Genomic DNA, 24,327 nt, shown 5'->3' with positions numbered 1-24,327 from the left:
ACACACACACACACACACACACACACACACACACAGGTACAGACAAAAGGCAGGGATGCAACTCAATATTAGGAAGGTGTTCCTAATGTTTGCTATATATAGTCCACCAATAAATACTATTTATCCTTGGTGTCGCTCATACAGTATCAGCAGCCCAATGATATATTGGAAATGGACCAAATGCTTATGTGACTACAACCATGTTTCCATCCAACCATTTTTATGCGAGTCAAGTACGTGTTGGATAAAAACAAGACTCACTATAGGCCTGACGGAAACACATTGTCAGTAAACTTCCCTAAATGTCGACAGAACAATATACGTTCAACAGGGACAAATCATTTTTTTTGTCAGTGAAATAGATCATGCGACAATGGCAGTGGAAAAGCTTTTTTTTAATTCTATTGTTGATAGAATAACTGTCAAGTAAACTACAGTCAATTGATGCTATGTGGTCCACTGACTATGACTTGGAAAAGAATGCACAGTTTATTAGGCTACAGATTAAATAAATGATGAATTTAACATGGTGGTGAAAGTGCAATGTGATGAGCTTGATGCTCATTTCCAATAAATATCAAGGGTCTTAATTTGTATGCTTCATTTGTGTTTGGCTGCCATTTGAAAAATAAATATTATGTTGCTCTTATCCATAATCTCATAATGTACCTCTGCACTATATCTGCGAGCTATTGGCAAGAGTGCATGTGCATATTTGCCATTTATCGCAAGGCTTTTTGTGGCAAAAGCATTGACAAAATAAAACATGGGATAGAAATACAAAGAACTTCTGTTTTTATTCGATAAATGAAAAGTTATAGAACAAAGTATTTTTTTTTAAAGTATTTATTCATTGCACAGCTTGCTATTCGCAACAAGCCAGTTTGATGGAAACACACTACTTCTGGTAAATGCACATATCTTTTTGTGGGTGGAAACCTAGCTAGTGATGAAAACTGGTAGAACAAAACTATTTTCACCATATTAGGTGAATTTCCATACAATTGGCAACAGATTTTCAGGCTGAATATTTAAACATCTACATTAAACAATACGGGCTGTGCGTGATGTGGTGCACATACAAATGTATTTTTCTATTAAATTTCCACGTACCAAAAAGACCCCACCATGTCGATTGAACAAATTGTCGACATTTATAAAATTGTGCCGACATTTCCTGTTTCACAGCCCATTTTTGAATGTGTCAGGTAATTCATCCACAAGAAATGGTTGGAAACCTGGTAATTGAGGCTAACACAGGTCCAATGACTAAAACAGGGCAGTTGAGCTTTGCATTCATTAATTTATTCTTGCCGGACAGGACACCAGTGTTTCTATTATTCACCTGTCACATTTTACCAAATTTCCTTCATTTTTCAGATGCCATCTAGAATTTACAGCTTCTCGCAAAAGCAAAATAACGTAATTTGTACAGTAACAACTGGGTTCTTGCATTGTCATTACTAAGAACATCAACAATGACAACTCCGCTGCCTGTATACAGTCCATGTTTGAAGAATGCAGAGAAGAGCGCTATTAGTGCTTCCATCTGTCAAGCTCCTCTCTGCTACCCTTTTATACAATCATCCTGAGGAAATCCTACAGAGGTTAGTCAGTGACGTCAGCATCTGGGATGGCCAGAATGAGGGTGATTATGTTTAGCCTCGTTCAGTATATGAATGTGGAGCGAGACAACAAATCCTTTATTGATGTACCAGAGATACAGTACCAGTTCCAGAGGCTTAAGAGGAGTCATCTTAGTGGCTGACTGATTTTCTACAACTCAAACAGCTGACTGGAGGCGGGGAACAAGGGCTTACTCACACGCAGCCTCCTCCCTCTCCTCTGTATTACTACAGAGAGGGCTGGCTAACACCACAGCACTACCATGGCCTCATTTCTCTACCCACGCCTCAGCTGCAGCTGGGGCCCAGGTCCACACGGTCCTAGCCAAGAATTGAGCCAGAAATAACGTTTAGCCTTCAGATGCTTTTGGGAAACCGGGCCCAGACAGTCAAATGTTAGATTACAAGCACATCTGCTTCTGCAGTGCTTACAGTGCCTTCAGAAAGTATTCATACCCCTTGACTTATTCAACATTTTATTGTGTTAGAGCCTGAATTCAAAATGTATTAAATAGCAAATTGATAAAAATGAAATACAGAAATCTCATTTACATAAGTATTCACACCCCCGAGTCAATACATATTAGATTTGCCTTCGGCAGCAATTACAGCTGTGAGTCTTTCTGGGTAAGTCTCTAAGGGCTTTGCACACCTGGATGTAAAATATTTGCACATTATTATTTTTTAAATTCTTCAAGCTCTGTCAAGTTTTCACAGCCATTTTCAAGTCTTGCAATGGATTTTCAAGCCGATTTAAGTCAAAACTGTAACTAGGCCACTCAGGAACATTCAATGTCTTCTTGGTAAGCAATTTCAGTGTATATTTGGACTTTTGATTTAGGTTATTGTCCTGCTGAAAGGTGAATTTGTCTCCCAGTGTCAGTTGGAAAGCAGACTGAACCAGGTTTTCCTTTAGGATTTTGCCTATCCTTAGCTCTATTCCGTTTAAATACTATTATTGCACACAGAGTAAGTCTATGCAACTTAATATGTGACATGTTAAGTAAATTTGTACTCCTGAACTTTCTTAGGCTTGCCATAACAAAGGGGTTGAATACTTATTCACTCAAGACATTTCAGCTTTTCATTTTTAATGAATTTATAAAAACATTTTAAAACATAATTGCACTTTGACATTATGGGGTATAGTGTGTAGGCTAGTGACACACGATCTCAATTTAATCAATTTCAAATTCAGGCTGTAACACAACTAAATGTGAAAAAGTGAAGGGGTGTGAATACTTTCTGAGGGCAAGGTATTTTAATATTTATCATTGAATAGTTTCAGATTGTTGTTGTTTTATGGCCTATATGTATTATACCCAGCATGGCCACCTAAAGTACCTTGCCTCATCTTAAGTGTCCCCAAGTGTCCCCATCTTAAGTGTCTCCTCAATGATTTAAAAAGGAGTGGTCTAGTGTGAGAACAATAGTGGAACTCTCTCCAGCCTATTCTTTCACCAGTCCAATGCTTTGAGATCCATGGTGGGGAGTGTAGAAGTGCACACTTATGGAGAGGGTTATTGAAACGCAACCATAGAAAGGTGTGCTGGGACCACTAGGGGCCCATTGGTGGAGGGTGGCGAAACGCAGGGGGTCAAGCAGGTGCTGCAGTCCGTGATGCTTGTTTATGGCTTTTGTTAAAATGTATGGATTGGGCCTCCCGGGTAGCACAGTGGTCTAAGGCACTGCATCGCAGTGCTAGCTGTGCCACCAGAGATTCTGGGTTCGAGCAACCGGGAGGCTCATGGGGCGACGCACAATTGGCCCAGCGTCGTCTGGGTTTGGGAGGGTTTGGCCGGCAGGGATATCCTTGTCTCATCGCGCACTAGCGACTCCTGTGGCGGGCCGGGCGCAGTGCATGCTGACAAGGTCGCTAGGTGTACGGTGTTTCCTCCGACACATTAGTGTGGCTGGCTTCCGGGTTGGATGTGCGTTGTGTCAAGAAGCAGTGCAGCTTGGTTGGGTTGTGTTTCGGAGGACGCATGGCTCTCGACCTTCGCCTCTCCCGAGTCCGTACGGGAGTTGCAGCGAGGAGACAAGACAGTAACTACTACCAATTGGATACCACAAAATTGGGGAGAAAAAGGGGTACATAAATAAATAAAGAATATAAAAAAATGTATGGATTGATATGCAACATAATTCCCCCAAAACCATCCATAACATAACATGATATTACTAGCCGTCTACTTAACCCTGTACCTTAGAGCCTGCTGCCCTATGTACATAGACATGGAACACTAGATACTTTAATAATGTTACATACTGTTTTACTCATTTCATATGTATATACTGTATTCTAGTCAATGCCACTCAGACATTGCTCGTCCTAATATTTATATATTTCTTACTTCCATTCTTTTACTTTTAGATTTGTGTGTATTGCTGTGAATTGTTAGATACTACTGCACTGTTGGAGCTAGGAACACAAGCATTTCGCTACACCTACAATAACATCTGTTAAATATGTACACTACCGTTCAAAAGTTTGGGGTCACTTAGAAATGTCTTGGCCAGAAATGTCTTGGTACACCAAAGCTAGCCTTCTGATAAGCTGTAGACCACATCTACCAAGAGAGTTCTCATCTATATTATTCGTAGCCATCTATTTGCCACCACAAACCGCACTCAACCAACTCTGTAAGGCCATAAGCAAACAAGAAAATGCTCATCCAGAAGCGGATTACCAAAGGGAAACCCAGACACGAGCTGCCCAGAGACGCAAGCCTACCAGACGAGCTAAATGCCTTTTATGCTCGTTTCGAGGCAAGCAACACTGAAGCATGCACGAGAGTACTAGCTGTTCTGGACGACTGTGTGATAACGCACTCGGTAGCCGATGTGAGCAAGACCTTTAAACAGGTCAATATTCACAAAGCCGCGGGGCCAGACGGATTACCAGGACGTGTGCGAACCAACTGGCAAGTGTCTTCACTGACATTTTCAACATTTACATTTACATTTACGTCATTTAGCAGACGCTCTTATCCAGAGCGACTTACAAATTGGTGCATTCACCTTATGATATCCAGTGGAACAACCACTTTACAATAGTACATCTATATCTTTTTGGGGGGGGGGAGGGTGGGGGGGAGGGTTAGAAGGATTACTTAATCCTATCCCAGGTATTCCTTAAAGAGGTGGGGTTTCAGGTGTCTCCGGAAGGTGGTGATTGACTCCGCTGTCCTGGCGTCGTGAGGGAGCTTGTTCCACCATTGGGTTGCCAGAGCAGCGAAAAGTTTTGACTGGGCTGAGTGGGAACTGTGCTTCCGCAGAGAGTGAGCAGGCCAGAGGTGGATGAACGCAGTGCCCTTCTTTGGGTGTAGGGACTGATCAGAGCCTGAAGGTACGGAGGTGCCGTTCCCCTCACAGCTCCGTAGGCAAGCACCATGGTCTTGTAACAGATGCGAGCTTCAATTGGAAGCCAGTGGAGTGTGCAGAGGAGCGGGGTGACGTGAGAGAACTTGGGAACTTCTCCCTGACCAAGTCTGTAATAGCTACATGTTTCAAGCAAACCATCATAGTCCCTCTGCCCAAAGAAGTGAAGATAACCTGCCGAAATGATTACCGCCCCATAGCACTCACGTTGGTAGCCATGAAGTCCTTTGAAAGGCTGGTCATGGCTCACATCAACAGCATCCTCCCGGATACCCTAGACCACTCCAATTCGCATACCGCCCCTTAACAACTTCTACCCCCAAGCCATAAGACTGCTGAGCAATTAATCAAATGGCCACCCGGACTATTTACATTGGATCTGTTTGAACGCTAAGCAAATTGGATTTGGTCCAGTGTACCTGGCATGCTGGCCTTGATGTAGGCCATGACCAGCCTCTCAAAGCACTTCATGATGCCAGAGGTGAGTGCGACGGGGCAATAGTAATTCAGGCATGGCACCTTGGTTTTCTTGGGCACTGGGATGATGACGGTCTCCCTGAAGCAAGTGGGGACTATAGCCTGGGACAGGGACAGGTTGAAGATGTCAGAGAAGACGCCCGCCAACTGGTCAGCACACACTCGGATGCCATCTGGGCCGGGGCTTTGTGAGTATTCACTCTTTTTAGAGTTTTCCTCGGGTCAGCCACAGAGAGCTATACCTTCGGTATGAAAGCCTCTGAAAGTTATTGTCAGTCAGAGGATTAGAGGGTGAAACAGGCGGGAGATTGGAAACCAAATAGTCAATAATATTCTCTAGTGCCGACGTGGGGTAGTGAAATTGCAACCAAAACAATTGCTGAAATGTTAATTTTCTAAATAACAGCTTGCTAACACTGTAGCTTACTCTGGATAATGTGCAGTTCTGAAGAATGAAGGAGGATAGGGTGGTGGTTGTTTTTGATAATCACATCTATTCACAACCAATCAGCCAGCAGCCACAAGCAATCAGCGCACCACTCATACCTACTCTTCAATATAAACTTCCCCAGGCTTTTAAGAACAACATGAGCGAAACCTGGGAGCCGAGGCTAGTATGAATGGGGTCAACTAGGCCACACAAAATTCTGGGTTAGAGTTGACGTAGTTATGACCCAGATTTTGGTGTGAAAGGGGTTCTACTTTCAGAGGTAGGCCTACCTACAACTAAAAAGGGGCTAGTATAGTTCTTATTTCCTCTATGATTTTGTGGACTTTTCAAATTCTGAATCAGCTAACAACAATCAGTTGACAGGGGTGAGAAACCCTGTCAAAGTTATTCCTCTCTAAAAATGTAAGTCTTACGAAAGTTCTGTGAGTAAAGGTTGATTATCATTCAAATTCATCCTGTTACATGTCATTAATTATTCAAGTACCATCCAATGAGATTCATAGTTGATCCCTAAAAAGGACTTATTTTCACCTACCTAATTGCTGGTTTGGCTATCTGTTTCTACAGATCACCCATCTACACCCACCAAGTGAGTACAGACTGACACAGGACGTCCATGGACATTGATTAATGGTTGAAATGAGGTTGGTCCACCCTGGCCTTTATTGGGCTGTTGATTTTTGGTCTGGCCTTGATTTGGCCCAAAAATAGTTATCCATGTTTGGTCCATTTAGTCCCAAATGGATTGGCCTTGATTTGACCCATTGAACATGATCACTGCCAGTTCAGAAGCTTTTAAAAAGGCTAACATAAGTGCAATAATAAATATTCCATACTTTAATCTCTCTAAAGTCTAAATTTTAAAATGTTCACTTACATCTTAAACTGGATGTCAATAGGAAGTCTGTCAGAGTTGTCATTATAACGTCTGTAAAATACATCTTTTAAACTATTTCACATAGAACTGAAAATAAACGTGACTTAAATGTCAGACAAAGACGGCTTTTTATTGTATTGTCAACTATATTTTGCTTAGTGGACAGGAACCACCAGAAACTTGTTTGAATATTTTAGAAATGCATCCTTACTTCCTTGTTTTCTGGAGGTACACACAAATATACATGTAAGTAAGGTGCCATCCTATTACTTTCACAGATCCAACCAATTCAGATCTGTGATTACTTCAAGGAAGGTAGGAGCGAAGTATTCATACAGGGTCCAGTTGTCATTAATCCAGAGCATCCCAAACATGTTCAATGGGTGACATGTCTGGGGAGTATGCAGGCCATGGAAAAGTGGGACATTTTCAGCTTCCAGGAATTGTGTACAGATCCTTACGACATGAGGCCATAAATTATCATGCTGAAACATGAGGTGATGGCGGGGGATGAATGGCATGACAATGGGCCTCAGGATCTCGTCACGGTATCTCTGTGCATTCAAACTGACATCGATAAAATTCTATTTTGTTTGTTGTTCGTAGTTTATGCCTGCTCATACCATAATCCCACAGCAACACGGGGCACTCTGTTCACAGCATTGATATCAGCGAACTGCTCGCCCACACGATGCCAGACATGCTGTCTGCCATCTCCCCGGTACAGTTGAAACCGGGATTCATCCTTGAAGAACAGTTCTGCAGCATGCCAGTGGCCATCGAAGGTGAACATTTGCCCACTGAAGTCAGTTACGATGCCAAACTGCAGTCAGGTCAAGACCCTGGTAAGGACGACGAGCACGCAGATGAGCTTCCCTTAGAAATCCCTGCAGAAATTATTCCGTTGTGCAAACCCACAGTTTCATCAGCTGTCCAGGTGGCTGGTCTCAGACGATCCCGCAGGTGAAGAAGCCGGATGTGGAGTTCTTGGGCTGGCGTGGTTACATGTGGTCTGCGGTTGTGGGACTGTTTGGACGTACTGCCAAATTCTCTAAAACAACATTAGAGGCAGCTTATGGTAGAGAAATGAGTGTTCAATTCTCTGGCAACAGCTCTGGTGGACATTCATGCAGTCAGCATGCCAATTGCACACTTCCTCAAAACTTGAGACATCTGTGGCATTGTGTTGTGTGACAAAACTGCACATTTTAGAGTGGCCTTTTATTGTCCCCAGCACAAGGTGCACCTATGTAATGATCATGCTGTTTAATCAGCTTTTTGATATGCTACACCTGTCAGGTGCATGGATTATCTTGGCAAAGGAGAAATGCTCACTAACAGGGATGTAAACAAATTTGTGCACAACATTTGAGAGAAATATGCTTTTTGGAATATTTCTGGGATCTTTATTTCAGCTCATGAAACATTGGACCAACACTTCACATGTTGCGTTTTTATTTTTGTTCAGTATAGGTCGCTGCCAACACTGGCTAATAAATTAGCTAACACTGGCTAATAAATTAGCTAGCTTGTCAAGCAAGGAGATCATGTTGCTAGTTAGTCTGTGATGAAACATTACAACTTAAACAAGTCACGCCAATGAAAATCAAACTCCCCGTTTAGAATATTTTATATTTCATGCCAATACATCTCTAAAATAAATTGTATTACACACCAATGACTTGGTTTTAAATTATTTTGGGATGACTTCTGCATTAAATGTAAAATATGCTAAACGGGGGAGGTTAAACAAAAGCAACGTGTGGATCGTAATCCTTGTACATAAACTGATTTTAAGGTAAGGAAACAAACATCTAAATATGCAATTTTGTTGAAAAATCCCTTTAAAATGTACCACGGTGTCATTAAAAACAGAGACCATGAACTACATTTTCACTTATACCCCATATCACAGTCCTATCTGACACTTCACACAACAATACTAGATGGACAAGCATCTCACAGAAACATGCATGCCATATGGATATGTGGATCCCTTACCGCTCAACCCATGAATCAAGGGGAAAGAAAAACCTATGTGATGAGAGGGTTTCAAAGATTTAGCTCCAACAACATCCCATTGCTTCCCTTTTCAGCCCTTGGTTGTACTAAAATCCTAATATTAACGTTCTAATTCATAAATAATCAACCGCCATGATGCAATATCCTTGCCTGGGACAATTCAATTTCAATATTGTCTTTACCCTTTAACTATGTCACTTCAACTTAAATAAAATTTAAAAAAAATCACATTACAGAACACAGACGCTCACAAACTCTACCCTTTGTCATCACATATTCCATATCCATAGAAACCCCCTAGTAGTCTTGGAATAATGTGGTTTTGGAAGAAACCAAGATGTTACTAACCCTCACCCCCACGTACAACTTTACACACGCTTGCCAACATCCGACAAATTGGTGAGTTAGGGATGGTAGTGGTTGTGGTGGTGGTTGTTGTCAGACTCACCTGGCATTTGGTAGCCCTGGGGGGGGCCTGGTGAGATGTGGGGTGGAGGAGGGGGAGTGTGGTGGTGTTTCTGCTGGAGACGGAAGTCCTTCTCGCTCCGGGAGCGGGTGCGCTCCGGCAGCCGCTCGGACAGGTCCGAACTGGGCCAGGCCCGCCGCAGGTTGGTGCTGCGGGTATTCTTCATAGCGACCCCAGGGGCAAGCGGCCTGCCACGGGGGCTACTACTGGGTTCGGGGGGAGGCCAACCTGAGGCTTAGTGCCTCCCCCACATCAGCAGGGTCGCCCCGTGCAAGGGATCAGGCGAGAGACATGACGGAGGACCAGCGTGCACGCTTGCATACACACGCACGTTTAGTCATTCACATCCACAGGCAAGCTACTACAGCCGCCTCTCAATTCAGACTGCGGTGGATTGGCATCTGCTGCGTTTTCCCGGGCTGATCCATTGCGGCGGTGGTGGTTGCGCCAGGCATCACCCTTTTTTATGTCAGCGATCAGTCCGAACCACCATTTGTAGCGTCCCTGTTCGCATGCGTCGGGAAGCGCATTACGTAGCCGCTATGCTGCGGAAGGGGAGGGGGTGGCAGGGGTAAGGATGAAGAAAATGGGGCATGGGAGGCAAGGAGAGAGGATGGCGAGGAGAGATGGAGGTATGGGAAAGGAAGGTTGGAGGGGGGTTGGTTCAGGTGAATTGAGTTTTTTGGGTGGAGGGGAATTGGGGGAGGAGAGGGAATAGATGGGTAGAGAATCGGCAGCTTAGCTGTAGAGGCTGTTCTCCGACAATAGCTCAATTCACCATAGGAGCTATAGGCGGAAAACAAAAGAGCCCCCCTTTGAGGAAAAAAAAGAGAAAGAATAGCGCCCTTTACCCTGACCTCCACTGAAAAACTCTACAGATTGCAGAGTGTAACGGAGGCCAAATCCACCGCGCAAGACCCGCTCGTCCTCAACGACACCACACCTGGAAAGGGTGGGGAGAGAAAAAAGGCGCATAGAATGGAGCGCATAGAAATAAAACAAATCGCAGAATAGATATCCTCCTCTCTCGTGAAAATCCAATACGAGAATCCAATCCTAAGAGGCTCGTTGGATCATCCATTCATTCAACCAACAGAGCTGCAGCTAACTCCAGTCAACGGCCAATGTATTTCAACGCTAACCACCGCAGCTGCCGCTGCGCCCAGAACCTCAAGAAAGTGTGTGTGTGTGTGCGCGCGCGTGCCTGCCCACTGCGCGAGATTGTGCGTGTGTCTGTGTCTGGGTGACTGAGATGATGGGAGGGGTAGAGGAAACGAGAGAGCGAGAGGGAGAGGCCGAGGACATAAGTATAGCGGAGAAGAAAGAAAATAACAACATCCACACACACAAAGATGCAGCAACCACATCTGTCCTGCAAGAAATGTATTCCAGTAGGATAAAGGGACTAATGATGAGACAGCCTCTGGCTGAGTGTTTTTTTTAACCACCCCCTCTCTTTCTCTCCCTCCCTCTCTAACTCTCTCTCTCAGCTGTCACTCTAACTCTCTCTCTCAGCTGTGCAGTGCCACTGCAGGAAAGGGGGCAGGATAAGCATGAGACCCTCTCCCTCTCTTCCCCTCTTGAGACATGTCCCATGCTAATTGAAGAACTGTCCTGCATTACATGCAACTGAACAACCCCCAAAGCTTGGCTCCACCCCCAGCTTCTGGCCCAGCCTATGAAAGCTCTGCTACTAGATTGCCACAGAAAGTGGTAAAATTGTTAGCACCTCGATATCACCACTGTATAACAATGAATGGTATTAAAAAATACAACAGAAACACCATCAAGGATTTGCTTCATCCATATTCACATCGATTTCACATTTCTTATTTCTATTCAAAACCGCATATAGTTTTACTTGGCTTACAATCATTAAATGTTTTAAACACAACAGGGATAATTCCTTCAAAAGTCATGCTTAGGACTTCTTTCCCCTATTCCCACTTGTGACACTGAAGACAATTTAAAGGGGTCCCATCTTGATCATTCAGTAAGACCTTATCTACATTTATCTAGCCAACAGAAGCCCATTTTTTTTGTGTTTAATAAATGTCGTAGTTCAACAACAACATTTGGTAGACCAGTCAGTCCTTAACTCTGAGGTTTGTATCTTTGAGGTGATAGGGATTAGAGGCATGAGGATATGCAGCTTCCCCCCCACCCACAAAGACCCCATACACACTCAGGTTGAACAACTGAGGTACAACTGATATTTTTGTGATACAATGAGAGTTTTTCTGCACACAAACTTTTTTCACAACCATTGTGCAGTGTCTCCACAACACTTGTGTAATTAGATTTATGCAGACAAACTCTGTTGTATCACAACAGTTGTGCCAGATGTGTTGTACATCAGTTGTACAACTTGAGTATGTTCAGCGCCAAAGGTCTATAATCCCTTCCCCTCAAAATTGACATTATTTTGTATTTCAAGTATGTTAATAATTAATACGGGCCATGGCAGAGATTAACTAATCAGATCACGGAGGCTTCTAAACACACACACACCTAATTAGATTCAACTTTTTGGGGGGCGAATTCAATGTAACGTTGCTATTACCAGGCATCATCCTCCATGAGTCCTAGAGTGAACTCTTGACTATTCTGAAAGATATAGGACTAAAACCACTTGCAATGACTTGCATTAAAATTATTTCTGCACCATGGATTCCATTTAATCACAATTGTAAACCAATATGTTATTTATGCAACATTTTTTAAACAAACTCAAAATTACATGCATGAATTTGGTTTTACCTTTCCAAATGTCAGGGACACACATGGCATTCAGACATTTTTATCTCAATATCAAATCATTTTTGGGTAACAATTAAGTGCCTTACTGTAATATTTTTTCATGAAAATGGTCAAAAATAAACAAAATAAACACAAAAACAACTATTTCGCAAGCAAGAATTTTGCTTGGACTGTCTGGGAGTGGTCCTTAAGAGCGAGTGACCTAATTGCGCTCTAAAAATGATGGGTTCAACTGGAGTTCTTCTAAAATCCTCAAAGAACCGTAGGGTTCTTGGCAATGAAAAACAGCCCGAAAAAGTTCTTCAAAGAACTTCTTAGGAGGTGGGGTTCATCGAGGAACCCCCATTGTTTCTGGAGTTCTTCAGGGAACTTCGCAATCGCAACTGAAAACACTCGTGCGAAGTTTGAATACGACAACAGTTAAAAAGGTAAGTTGGGTTGATGTTTGGCTCTGAATATGTATCAAAATAAGTTATATAACATACTAATGAATAGCGAAGACAATTATGGTCTCTGTGAATAGCTTCCATAACATTGCTATAGTTCAGAAGAATTAACGTAAATATTAGAAAGCTTGGTTTGACTGTTGGTGTTGTATGTGCCACAGTACAGTAGTGTTAGCTTGCTAAGTTAGCTAACTTTGTCTTAACTAGGTTTGTATTAATTCCTGAACTACATTCTGTCCCATATATTGTATATCGTTTCCATAAAGCCAACATGTCTTTACACTCATTAACGTAAATTTACAATCTAGAGCAGTTCTCACTTTTGTGAGAATGAACTAGCTAACATTAGCTTCGTTGACGTTAGTTAGTTGATTAGCCAGCTAACTTAGCTAGCTAATGTTAACTAACTAACGACGGTGACCTGTCCAGACGAGATGTTACAACGAACTGAATCTGTCAATGGAGGGCTTCCTCTTTATATAGACTAGCATGCAATACTATTAACTCACAAGAGGGCATAACATTACATGTACAATACTATCCCATTTTGGAAATGTTACATGTATAAAATATTGAACAATGTGTACAAAGATAGCTTTAAATCTGATATTAGGCCTGTATGGCAGTACTTTTACTGTACGGCAATACTGTATTGGCTAGTGCTTTCTCCAATATGTTCTATTTTGCATTCAATTGTATGTCGATGCCATTTATCTTTCAATATTTATTTAATATATACACTAGCGTTCAAAATTTGTCACTTAGAAATGTCCTTGTTTTTGAAAGAAAAGCTCATTTTTTGTCCATTAAAATAACATCAAATTGATCAGAAATACAGTGTAGACATTGTTAATGTTGTAAGTTACTATTGTAGCTGTAAATGGCAGATTTGTTTATGGAATATCTACATAGGCGTACAGAGGCCCATTATCAGCAACCAGTTAGGAGTCGCCTCTTCACTGTTGACGTTGAGACTGGCGTTTTGCGGGTACTATTTAATGAAGCTGCCAGTTGAGGACTTGTGAGGCATCTGTTTCTCAAACTAGACACTCTAATGTACTTGTCCTCTTGCTCAGTTGTGCACCTGGGCCTCCCACTCCTCTTTCAATTCTGGTTAGAGCCAGTTTGTGCTGTTTTGTGAAGAGAGTAGTACACAGTGTTGTACGAGATGTTCAGTTTCTTGACATTTTCTTGCATGAAATAGTCTTCATTTCACAGAATAAAAATAGACTGACGAGTGTCAGAAGAAAAATCTTTGTTTTTAGCCATTTTGAGCCTGTAATTGAACCCACTAATGCTGATGCTCCAGATTCTCAACTAGTCTAAAGAAGGCCAGTTTTATTGCTTCTTTAATCAGAACAACAGTTTTCAGCTGTGCTAACATAATTGCAAAAGGGTTTTCTAATGATCAATTAGCCTTTTAAAGTGATAAACTTGGATTAGCTAACACAATGTGACATTGGAACACAGGAGAGATGGTTACTGATAATGGGCCTCTGTACACATATGTAGATATTCCATTAAAAAAAAATCTGCCGTTTCCAACTACAATAGTCATTTACAACGTTAAACAATGTCTACACTGTATTTCTGATCAATCTGGTATTATTTTAAATGGACAAAAAAAATCATTTTCTTTCAAAAACAAGAACATTTCTAAGTGGCCCCAAACTGTTGAACTGTAGTATATATATATATATATATTTTATATATATATATATATATATATTTTTTTATGCTTGTAAGACTACAGTCGTGGCCAAAAGTTTTGAGAATGACACAAATATTAATTTTCACAAAGTTTGCTGCTTCAGTGTCTTTAGATATTTTTGTCAGATGTTACTATGGAACACTGAAGTATAATTACAAGCATTTCATAAGTGTTAAAGGCTTTTATTAACTTCTGGGCCACATCCTGACTGATTGCAGCCCATTCTTGCATAATCAATGCTTGGAGTTTGTCAGAATTTGTGGGTTTTTGTTTGTCCACCCGCCTCTTGAGGATTGACCACAAGTTCTCAATGGAATTAAGTTCTGGGGAGTTTCCTGGCCATGGAACCAAAATATCGATGTTTTGTTCCCCGAGCCTTATGGCAAGGTGATCCATCATGCTGGAAAAGGCATTGTTCGTCACCAAACTGTTCCTGGATGGTTGGGAGAAGTTGCTCTCGGAGGATGGGTTGGTACCATTCTTTATTCATGGCTGTGTTCTTAGGCAAAATTGTGAGTGAGCCCACTCCCTTGGCTGAAAAGCATCCCCACACATGAATGGTCTCAGGATGCTTTACTGTTGGCATGACACAGGACTGATGGTAGCGCTCACCTTGTCTTCTCCGGACAAGCTTTTTTCCGGATGCCCCAAACAATCGGAAAGGGGATTCATCAGAGAAAATGACTTTACCCCAGTCCTCAGCAGTCCAATCCCTGTACCTTCTGCAGAATATCAGTCTGTCCCTGATGTTTTTCCTGGAGAGAAGTGGCTTCTTTGCTGCCTTTCTTGACACCAGGCCATCCTCCAAAAGTCTTCGCCTCACTGTGCGTGCAGATGCACTCACACCTGCCTGCTGCCATTCCTGAGCAAGCGCTGTACTGGTGGTGCCCCAATCCCACAGCTGAATCAACTTTAGGAGACGGTCCTGGCGCTTGCTGGACTTTCTTGGGCGCCCTGAAGCCTGCTTCACAACAATTGGACCGCTCTCCTTGAAGTTCTTGATGATCTGATAAATGGTTGATTTAGGTGCAATCTTACTGGCAGCAATATCCTTGCCTGTGAAGCCTTTTTTTGTGCAAAGCAATGATGATGGCACATGTTTCCTTGCAGGTAATCATTGTTGACAGAGGAAGAACAATGATTTCAAGCACCACCCTCCTTTTGAAGCTTCCAGTCTGTTATTCGAACTCAATCAGCATGACAGAGTGATCTCCAGCCTTGTCCTCGTCAACACTCACACCTGTGTGAACAAGAGAATTACTGACATGATGTCAGCTGGTCCTTTTGTGGCAGGGCTGAAATGCAGTAGAAATGTTTTGGGGGGATTTAGTTCATTTGCATGGCAAAGAGGGACTTTGCAATTCATCTGATCACTCTTCATAACATTCTGGAGTATATGCAAATTCCCATCATTCAAACTGAGGCAGAAGTCTTTGTGAAAATTAATATTTGTGTAATTCTCAAAACCTTTTGACACGACTGTATCCTTTGACACATTTTCTCTTCCTTTGCAATTCTTATAGGACAGAACATGGACACAATGCAATTGGGATCAAGAAGAAGGTACAGACATGTTGTAGGACAGCTGCATTTGAAGTGTGCATTTAACCTACATAGTAGTCAATACAAACTGAAATCTATTAGCATACAACTGTGTGCAAATGATCTTTTCAGGCCTTCTCAGAAATGAATCAAGTCCATGGAATGGGTAGAGACAAAAAGATAATTCAAGGACTAGCAGAGGTAGAGAGGCGAGGCAGGGGTGAGGACATCATCCTGCTATTTTGACAGTCCCTGAAGGACAATACAGAAGAGGTATTTGCTCTTATTCCTTCCATTTCTCTAATGTATTTTGTAATAAAATTAGCAAGTGTAGTAAGAGCATTGCTTTACTTTACTAGGACTCGAGACCACAGCAGCAATCCTGCTCTTGCCCTATCTCTTCAATGATGACCCGAGTGGCCTTTATGTCCGTGACAAGGTATGACTATGCACAAATAATCTGTTTCTTCATAAACATAAGTGTGCATGCTTATATACAACTACAGCTGAACATGTGTATTAATCTTTTCTTACTTTTGTTGACACAGATTTCACCGCTCTTCACTCCTTTACTGCATATCGGCGGAAATCCATTTCACCATGAGTGAAATCACGCTGGCCTTTGATGGGGAGAACATCCACGCCCTAGAGGACGTTCGAATGGGACTTTGGCTCTGTTAGGGCTGTATTTTTTTTATTTTCTGTTACATTTCCCAAAAATGTCAGAAAAACACTTATGTTCTTAAATTCCTATGTTTTGCGAATAGGAGAAGTTGGGGTGAAGTTACCAGGGCCGGTCATAAAGATGGCAAACTTCCTAACATAACTAAGTGGTTGTTGGACACACACAAAGCTAAAAAATCTGTATTTAGCATCAAGTCTACAATATTGTTAGTTTACCTATGATTCATTTTTAATGTATGTTGTTTTTATTGTACATCATTATTTATTTTTTTATGTAATGAAAAGCACTATACAAAGAAAATGTATTATTTATTATGGTCTGACATGTCTGCAGAAATGTTGCAATTTTGTAATGTGTTTTGTTTGGGAAATTGTTTTGTAAATATTAATTCACATTTGTAATAATAATGTAATAATAGAGGGACAGGGAGTTTAAAAAAAATGAACCCCAAAAGGTTCTTTGAGGAACCATTATAAGGGGTTCTTCGAAGAACTTATAGGGGTTCCCACAAAAGGTTCTTCGAAGAACATTTAGGGGTTCCCCCACAGTTTCAACTTGAAGAACCCCTAAAGGATACTCCAGGCCCCTCCACACTCTACTTTTTAGATTGTAGAGGGGCCTAATGGGAGGGATATATAACCTGAAACTAGCTGTTATTGGCAGATACAGTTGAAGTCGGAAGTTTACATACACTTAGGTTGGAGTCATTAAAACTATTTTTTCAACCACTCCACAAATTTCTTGTTAACAAACGTACTTTTTTCTAAGTGTAGAAAAGATATTAGATCTTTCAACCAAGATGATATAGTGGGAGGTTTGAAGGATTTCCAGTTAAAAAAGATCTGCTGGCGGGCTATAAGGGAAGCGAATGCTACAACATCCGCTACACTTTTAGTGAGACTAGGCAACAAAGATGGAACTCCAAATATACTGTAGGTTTGGAAATCTCTTTGTTATTGGTCTATTAACTTATACCGCATGGTTTTCACTAGGCAGGCCATAACTCCACCCATGCAAAACCTGTTGTAGATTGTATTTTCAACCAGCAACTATCAGGAAATAACACTGATAAAAATGTTCCACACTTTTGCCGTGTTAGTTTCAGGAAAACTGAATTTTGACTGCACTGGGCCTTTAATGTAGATTCAGCAAGATGACAATTTTTCTACCTTTCCTTTCTACTATGTTCAAGACCATCTAGGGACCGATGGGCTTTACATTAGTGCAAGCTAAAGCATGATGGTGCAATGCTTCTGAATGGTATTTACATTTTTATTTATTGAACCTTTATTTAACTTGGCAAGTCACAAAATTCAATGTGTCAATGTTTCAATTGTTTCTGTCCCTTAACAAAAATACATTGTTATTATTATAAACAACAAGACCATATCGGTCCCAAACAGATATCAGCAGTAACCAAATCTGCCAAGATTGCCCTTTTTGGCTCTTGCCAATTTGCATCCTCCCGCATGTCCACAACATAGGATACCCTCAAAGGAAAAAAGATTAATCTTAAGCAATGACGCTTATGCTGTGGGTAAGTAAACTAAACCATATTTTGTCTAGTTATACAGTACATAAAGGGACGCTATATATGATATTTATCTTGTGCCCCCAACTTTAAACACACTTTTGGATATGCATGAATTGTAAGTCAATCAAACAGGGGACCCAGCTGGCAAAATTCAGCACAATATGTACATTTTAGTTTTTAAACTGGTTCTTGTTGAAAGGACATCATATAACCTGATCCAACAAGTCTCTGTTACAACCAGGTAAATACATATTTTTCTGTTTGCTAAAAATACATAATTGCAACCAGTTTTGCCTGCCGGGAAAGTGTTCGCCACTCACCAATCTGATCTTCTTAAGGGTAGGACCCAATGACTATATATGAATGGTCAAAGCTATCGATCACGTGACACCATTCATTCCTTTCTGAAGACTCAATAGGCATTGAAGCCAAATTAAGTCGGTTAAGATGGCATCTCATGGAGACATAACATGTGCAGTTTGAGCTCCAGGAAGTGACATTGCAGGTTAGCTCAGTGCTGCCACCTCATTGAGTAGCAACTAAATTATCCTTATAACTTTTTCTGTGTGCGATTTTAAAATAATAGGTTCAAGGACATACATTTGGTATATTAAAAGCAGTTATTGGTGCCATTATTATCTTCAAACCACTTTTTTATTTACACGAAGATTGTGTAAATAGTGAATTTTTCCATTCACTATAATAGGGGATCCTGTTTTCTGCTAACAATGCCTGCAGTACCACGGTCAGCCTTGAACTCCAGTAGTTCTCTCATGGTACGGCCACACTGAGATTTTGTGTCTGCAAATTCCGATTAAACCAATGTTTTTTTAATATGAGTCATCTGTTGCCAGATGAATGACACCAAAGACAATTGTCTATAAAATAGTCGCACAATATGTCTGCCTTAAAGTATGCAACTCGTCCCAAAAAAGTAGAGATGAGTTGACAGACAAAAACGGACCAATGTACGTCATATACGATTTTATTCATGCTCATGCATCTCGGTGTGGCCATACTCTTAGGCCATCGGCACACTGGAATTTTGTGTCTGAGATTTTCGGATGAAGCCAATGCTTTTCAATGACAGTCCGTTGCCAAATAGTTGACTTGAGTTGTACTTTTTGGTAGGTAGGAGCGTAGGCCAGTAACCGAAAGGTTGGTGGATCAAATCCCCGAGCTGACAAGGTAAAAATCTGTCGTTCTGCCCCTGAGCAAGGCAGTTAACCCACTGTTCACCGGGCGCCGAAGACGTGGATGTCAATTAAGGCAGCCCTCCGCACCGCTCTGATTGAGGGGTTGGGTAAAATGTGGAAGACACATTTCAGTTGAATGCATTCAGTTGTACAACTGACTAGGTATCCCCTTTCCCATTCCCTTTTGACTGACAAAAATGGACAATGATGTACGACATATACGATTTCATCCGTGTTCATGCGTTTGAGTGTGGTCATAGCCTCCTCTCGATTAAGTACCCTATTTTGCCCTCTAATGGTAGTACATGACCTTACATGGTCCTTGCCATCACAGCAGACTATAACATGTGGCGACACCATGTCAACAGAAGAAACCCTATGACTGACTGTACAGTATGCCTAAAATACACAGCCATTGACACTTTTGTCACACTTTCAAACATGTTTTGGGTTAGATAAATTGATCAGTCACAGATTAGCCTTCCACCTACAGTACCAGTCAGAAGTTTGGACACACCTGCTCATTCAAGGGTTTTTCTTTATTTTTTACTATTTTCTACATTGTATAATAATAGTGAAGACATCAAACTATGAAATAACACATATGGAATCATGCAGTAACCAAAAAAGTGTTAAACAAGATTTTTGATTCTTCAAAGTAGCCACCCTTTGCCTTGATGACAGCTTTGCACACTCTTGGCACTCTCTCAACAAGCTTCACCTATAATTATTTCCCTACAGTCTTGAAGGAGTTCCCACATATGCTGAGCACTTGTTGGCTGCTTTTCCTTCACTCTGCTGTCCAGCTCATCACAAACCATCTCAATTGCGTTGAGGTCGGGTGATTGTGGAGGCCAGGTCATCTGATGCAGCACTCCATCACTCTCCTTCTTGGTCAAATAGCCCTTACACAGCCTGGAGGTGTGTTGGGTCACTGTCCTGTTGAAAAACAAATGATAGTCCCACTCAGAGCAAACCAGATGGGATGGCGTATCGCTGCAGAATGCTGTGGCAGCCATGCTCGTTAAGTGTGCCTTGAATTCTAAATAAATCACAGACAGTGTCACCAGCAACGCACCTCTACACCATCACACCTCTTCCTTCATGCTTCACGGTGGGAACTGCACATGCAGAGATCATCCATTCACCTACTCTGCGTCTCACAAAGACATGGCAGTTGGAAACAAAAATCTCAAATTTGGACTCATCAGACCAAAGGACAGATTTCCACCGGTCTAATGTCCATTGTTTCATGGCCCAAGCAAGTCTCTTCTTATTATTGGTGTCCTTTAATAGTGATTTCTTTGAAGCAACTTGACCATGAAGGCCTGATTCACACAGTCTCCTCTGAACAATTGATGTTGAGATGTGTCTGTTACTTGAACTCTGTGAAGCATTTATTTGGGCTGCAATATCTGAGTCTGGTAACTCTAATGAAGTTATCCTCTGCAGCAGAGGTAACTCTGGGTCTTCCTTTCCTGTGTCGGTCCTCATGAGAGCCAGTTTCATCATAGCGCTTGATTGATTTTGCGACTGTACTTGAAGAAACTTTCCGGATTGGGTGACCTTCATATTTTTTTTTACCTTTATTTAACTAGATAAGTCAGTTAAGAACCAAAAAAAAGAACACTTTTTGGTTACTACATGATTCCATATGTGTTATTTCATAGTTGATGTCTTTACTATTATTCTACAATGTAGAAAAAAGTACAAATAAAGAAAAACCCTTGAATGAGTAGGTGTCCAAACTTTTGATTGCTACTGTGTACTTATTCACATCCAGTTCTTGTAGGAAATGCAAACTTGTAGCGTATTTGAGTTTTAAAAAGGCTTTTAAAGTTTTTAATTTCCACTTTGTGACGTTTCAGACTTGATTTGCCATAACGAAAAATATATCAACCCCTACAATAATCCACATAATAATTCACATTTCCTGTTGCTTCAGGATTATTTTCCTGCTGTAGTAAACTGTCTCAAAGTAAGATCATACCTCTGTATGGCCAACGACAATACGTTTCCACAGACTGACACTGCGACTGTGCATTGATCAGCAAGGACTTGGCCAACCACTCCAGAAACAGAGCCTTCCTTAAAGCATGTTTGTTTTTGTTGAAAACCCTCAAACGGCTCTTTTGAGTGTGAACGCAAACCCCAGCTCACAATGGAGCCCCCAGTCATTGTCTCTATAGCATGGCAGCCATTGCTTGCTGCAGAGCCTGCTGACTCATGAGTATAGATGGAGGGAGAAATGAGGGAGGGATGAAGGAGGAGATGAGGGAGGGAGGGGGATAGAGGGGACGGTGTCAAGTTTGCTGAAGTTCATTCATACCAAAGAGAAAAGAGGAGAGGAAGGGGGGGGAGACGCAACAAGCCAGCCATCTTATTTCTCAATCGTGCTGCAACAGCGCCCGTAGTCATGACAACCCAGTCCGATGATCTCATAGCTGCTACCGAGTGCCATTCCTTAAAAAGAGCCAAGAGTTGTTGTTGGAGCTATAGACTGTCACGTCCTGACCAGTAGAGGGTGTAGTTGGGTCAGGACGTGGCAGAAGGGAGTGAGTGTTTTATTGTTTCATTGATTTTGGCCGTGTGACTTCCAATCAGGCACAGCTGTAGTGGGTTGTGGTTGATTGGGAGTCACACATAAGTTGCCTACGTGTCCTTTGTGTTTCGTGGGTAATTGTTCTTGTCACTGTGGTTGCACCTGACAGGACTGTGTTGGCTGTCAGTTTTTGTTGTTTTTGTAAATTACATCGTGTTCGTTCAATTAAATATGACGAACCCTAACTCCGCCGCATTTTGGTCCACTTCTTCCATAGACAGCCGTTACAGAATTACCCACCAAACCAGGACCAAGCGGCGGAAGAGGAAGGAGCAGCAGGAGTACAGCGTTATGGACCAATGGACTTGGGAACAGATCCTGGACGGAGAGGGACCATGGACTCAGGCTGGGGATTATCGCCTCCCGCAGTGGGAGATTGAAGCGGAGAGGCGCTATTACGAGGAGCGAGAGCGCAACGAGCGCGAGAGACAGCCCCAATAAAAAAAATTGGGGGGGGGCACACGGGACAGTCGGTGGAGCTGAGGTCGGAACCAGAGCCAGTCGGGATGACATTGGAGGTGAGCGAGGGAAATGAGACAGAGACTGTGACGGGGTTAATGGGGAAATTAGGAGAGAGAGAGAGATGAGAGAGCTGCTAGTATGGTGCATTAAGTACGGCATTCGCCCTAATGAGCGTGTCATGGGAATGATGTCACCTGAGGCAGCTCTCCATACTCGTCCTGAGGTGCGTGCTGGTTGTCTGGTAAAGACTGTGCCTGCGCCCAGAAACAGGCCTCCTGCATGTCTTCCCAGCCCTGCACGTCCTGTGCCTACGCCCAGAACCAAGCCTCCTGCATGTCTTCCTATCCTGGTCAAGCCCGTGTCTCCTCCACGGACCAGTCCTCCAGTGGGTCTCCCTATCCTGGTCAAGCCCGTGTCTCCTCCACGGACCAGTACTCCAGTGGGTCTCCCTATCCTGGTCAAGCCCGTGTCTCCTCCACGGACCAGTCCTCCAGTGGGTCTCTCCACCCTGGTCTCTCCTGTGCCACCTCCTCAAACCAGGCATCCAACGGGTCTTCCCAGACTGGTGAGTCCAGGGCCTGCGCCCAGAGCCAGGTCTCCGTTATGTCTCCCCAGCCTGGTGAATCCTGAGCCGGAACCACTGGAGCTGCCCGCCAGTCAACAGTCGTCAGAGCTGCCGGAGTGGCCAGACTGGCCACTGCCCTGAACTGCCGGACTGCCCCGAGCTGCCAGAGTGGCCCGACTGCCCGGAACGGCCTGCACCTGAGCCACCTCCAGGATAGGTGGGTTGGGGAGGGAGGGTGTAGCACAGTGCCGTCGGTGACGGCAGCCACCCTCCCTTCCCTCCCTTATTGTTTAGGTGTTCCTTTTTGTTGGGGATTTTCTTGTGTTTTCCTTTTTTAGGTGCATCCCGGGGTCTGCACCTTGAGGGGGGGGGTACTGTCACATCCTGACCAGTAGAGGGTGTAGTTGGGTCAGGACGTGGCAGAAGGGAGTGAGTGTTTTATTGTTTCATTGATTTTGGCCGTGTGACTTCCAATCAGGCACAGCTGTAGTGGGTTGTGGTTGATTGGGAGTCACACATAAGTTGCCTACGTTTCCTTTGTGTGGTGTGGGTAATTGTTTTTGTCACTGTGGTTGCACCTGACAGGACTGTGTTGGCAGTCAGTTTTTGTAAATTACATCGTGTTCGTTCAATTAAATATGACGAACCCTAACTCCGCCGCATTTTGGTCCACTTCTTCCATAGACAGCCGTTACATAGACACGGAACAGACCACAGACAGAGCCAGACACACAGCAGACGCACAGGAAAAGCAACACATACAGCAGCTTCAGAGTACAACAATGTTCAGATCAATTCAATTCCACACCAGTGGGCCTGCTATGGGTCAAATACATATCTGCTGTATTTGAATTACATGTAATGACTCATTTGAAACAGCAATTGTTGTGTATATGGAATGTACTTTCAAACACTATTCTATTAAATACATACTTTGCAAGCATTTGGGATTTCTTTCTACTGGTGTGCGTGTGTGTTACAGCCATAGTCTGTAAAATATCACATAATTTAAATTGAGGAAACACTAAACCTCTGGAGTTGTTTAAAGAATATGAATTAATAAATTAGTACAACTCTCTTACCTGGTGATGACCAAAGTTATTTATGTTTTTGTTGTCTTACGGCACTTGGAAAGTTTGCAAACAGATGATGACTATTCAAATCGCAACAAAGAGTTTGATTTCTATGAAATGGCATTCATTGAGCACAGATCGGGCCCTATTTGCAAGTGAAAATATAGTGTGATGCATTTGCAATGTTTACATTGTGATTGGTGGTCAGGCCCACTCTTTGATATTTGGTCCACCTTACAGAGCGTGCCTTTAGTATTCTCTTAAATATGCATCTGGTCACACAGAACTCAAAAGATGGGCCACTGTTCATATGCAACCAAGTGTGGCTACTGACCAAACCCAAAGGTGTGAATACATTAGTGCACACCGTAGCAAAACGTTTTGCAAGACAAATGTGTTTCTTAATGGACAAATTCAGCTAGGTGCCTCCCCATTTCGGCTTCCGTTTGATT

General features: G+C 42.5%; 1 protein-coding gene across 2 annotated transcripts in view; it reads right to left on the bottom strand.

Moving 5' to 3' along the window:
• LOC106610000 (storkhead-box protein 2) overlaps positions 1–24,327 on the bottom strand; it is a 122,017-nt gene that overhangs the window by 82,181 nt on the left and 15,509 nt on the right. Inside the window, exon 1 of one of the 2 annotated variants that reach the window (XM_014209087.2) lies at positions 9,282–10,486. The exons of the other annotated variant lie outside the window; for it this stretch is intronic. Coding sequence (XP_014064562.1) covers positions 9,282–9,465 — 184 coding nt within the window. The 5' untranslated portion in view covers positions 9,466–10,486. Of the gene's footprint in view, positions 1–9,281; positions 10,487–24,327 lie in introns of those variants that run through there. 2 annotated transcript variants of the gene reach the window in all.

This window comes from Salmo salar, chromosome ssa08, assembly GCF_905237065.1.
Source record: "Salmo salar chromosome ssa08, Ssal_v3.1, whole genome shotgun sequence".
Classification (NCBI taxonomy): Eukaryota; Metazoa; Chordata; class Actinopteri; order Salmoniformes; family Salmonidae; genus Salmo; species Salmo salar.
This window is presented reverse-complemented; position numbering and strand designations above follow the sequence as displayed.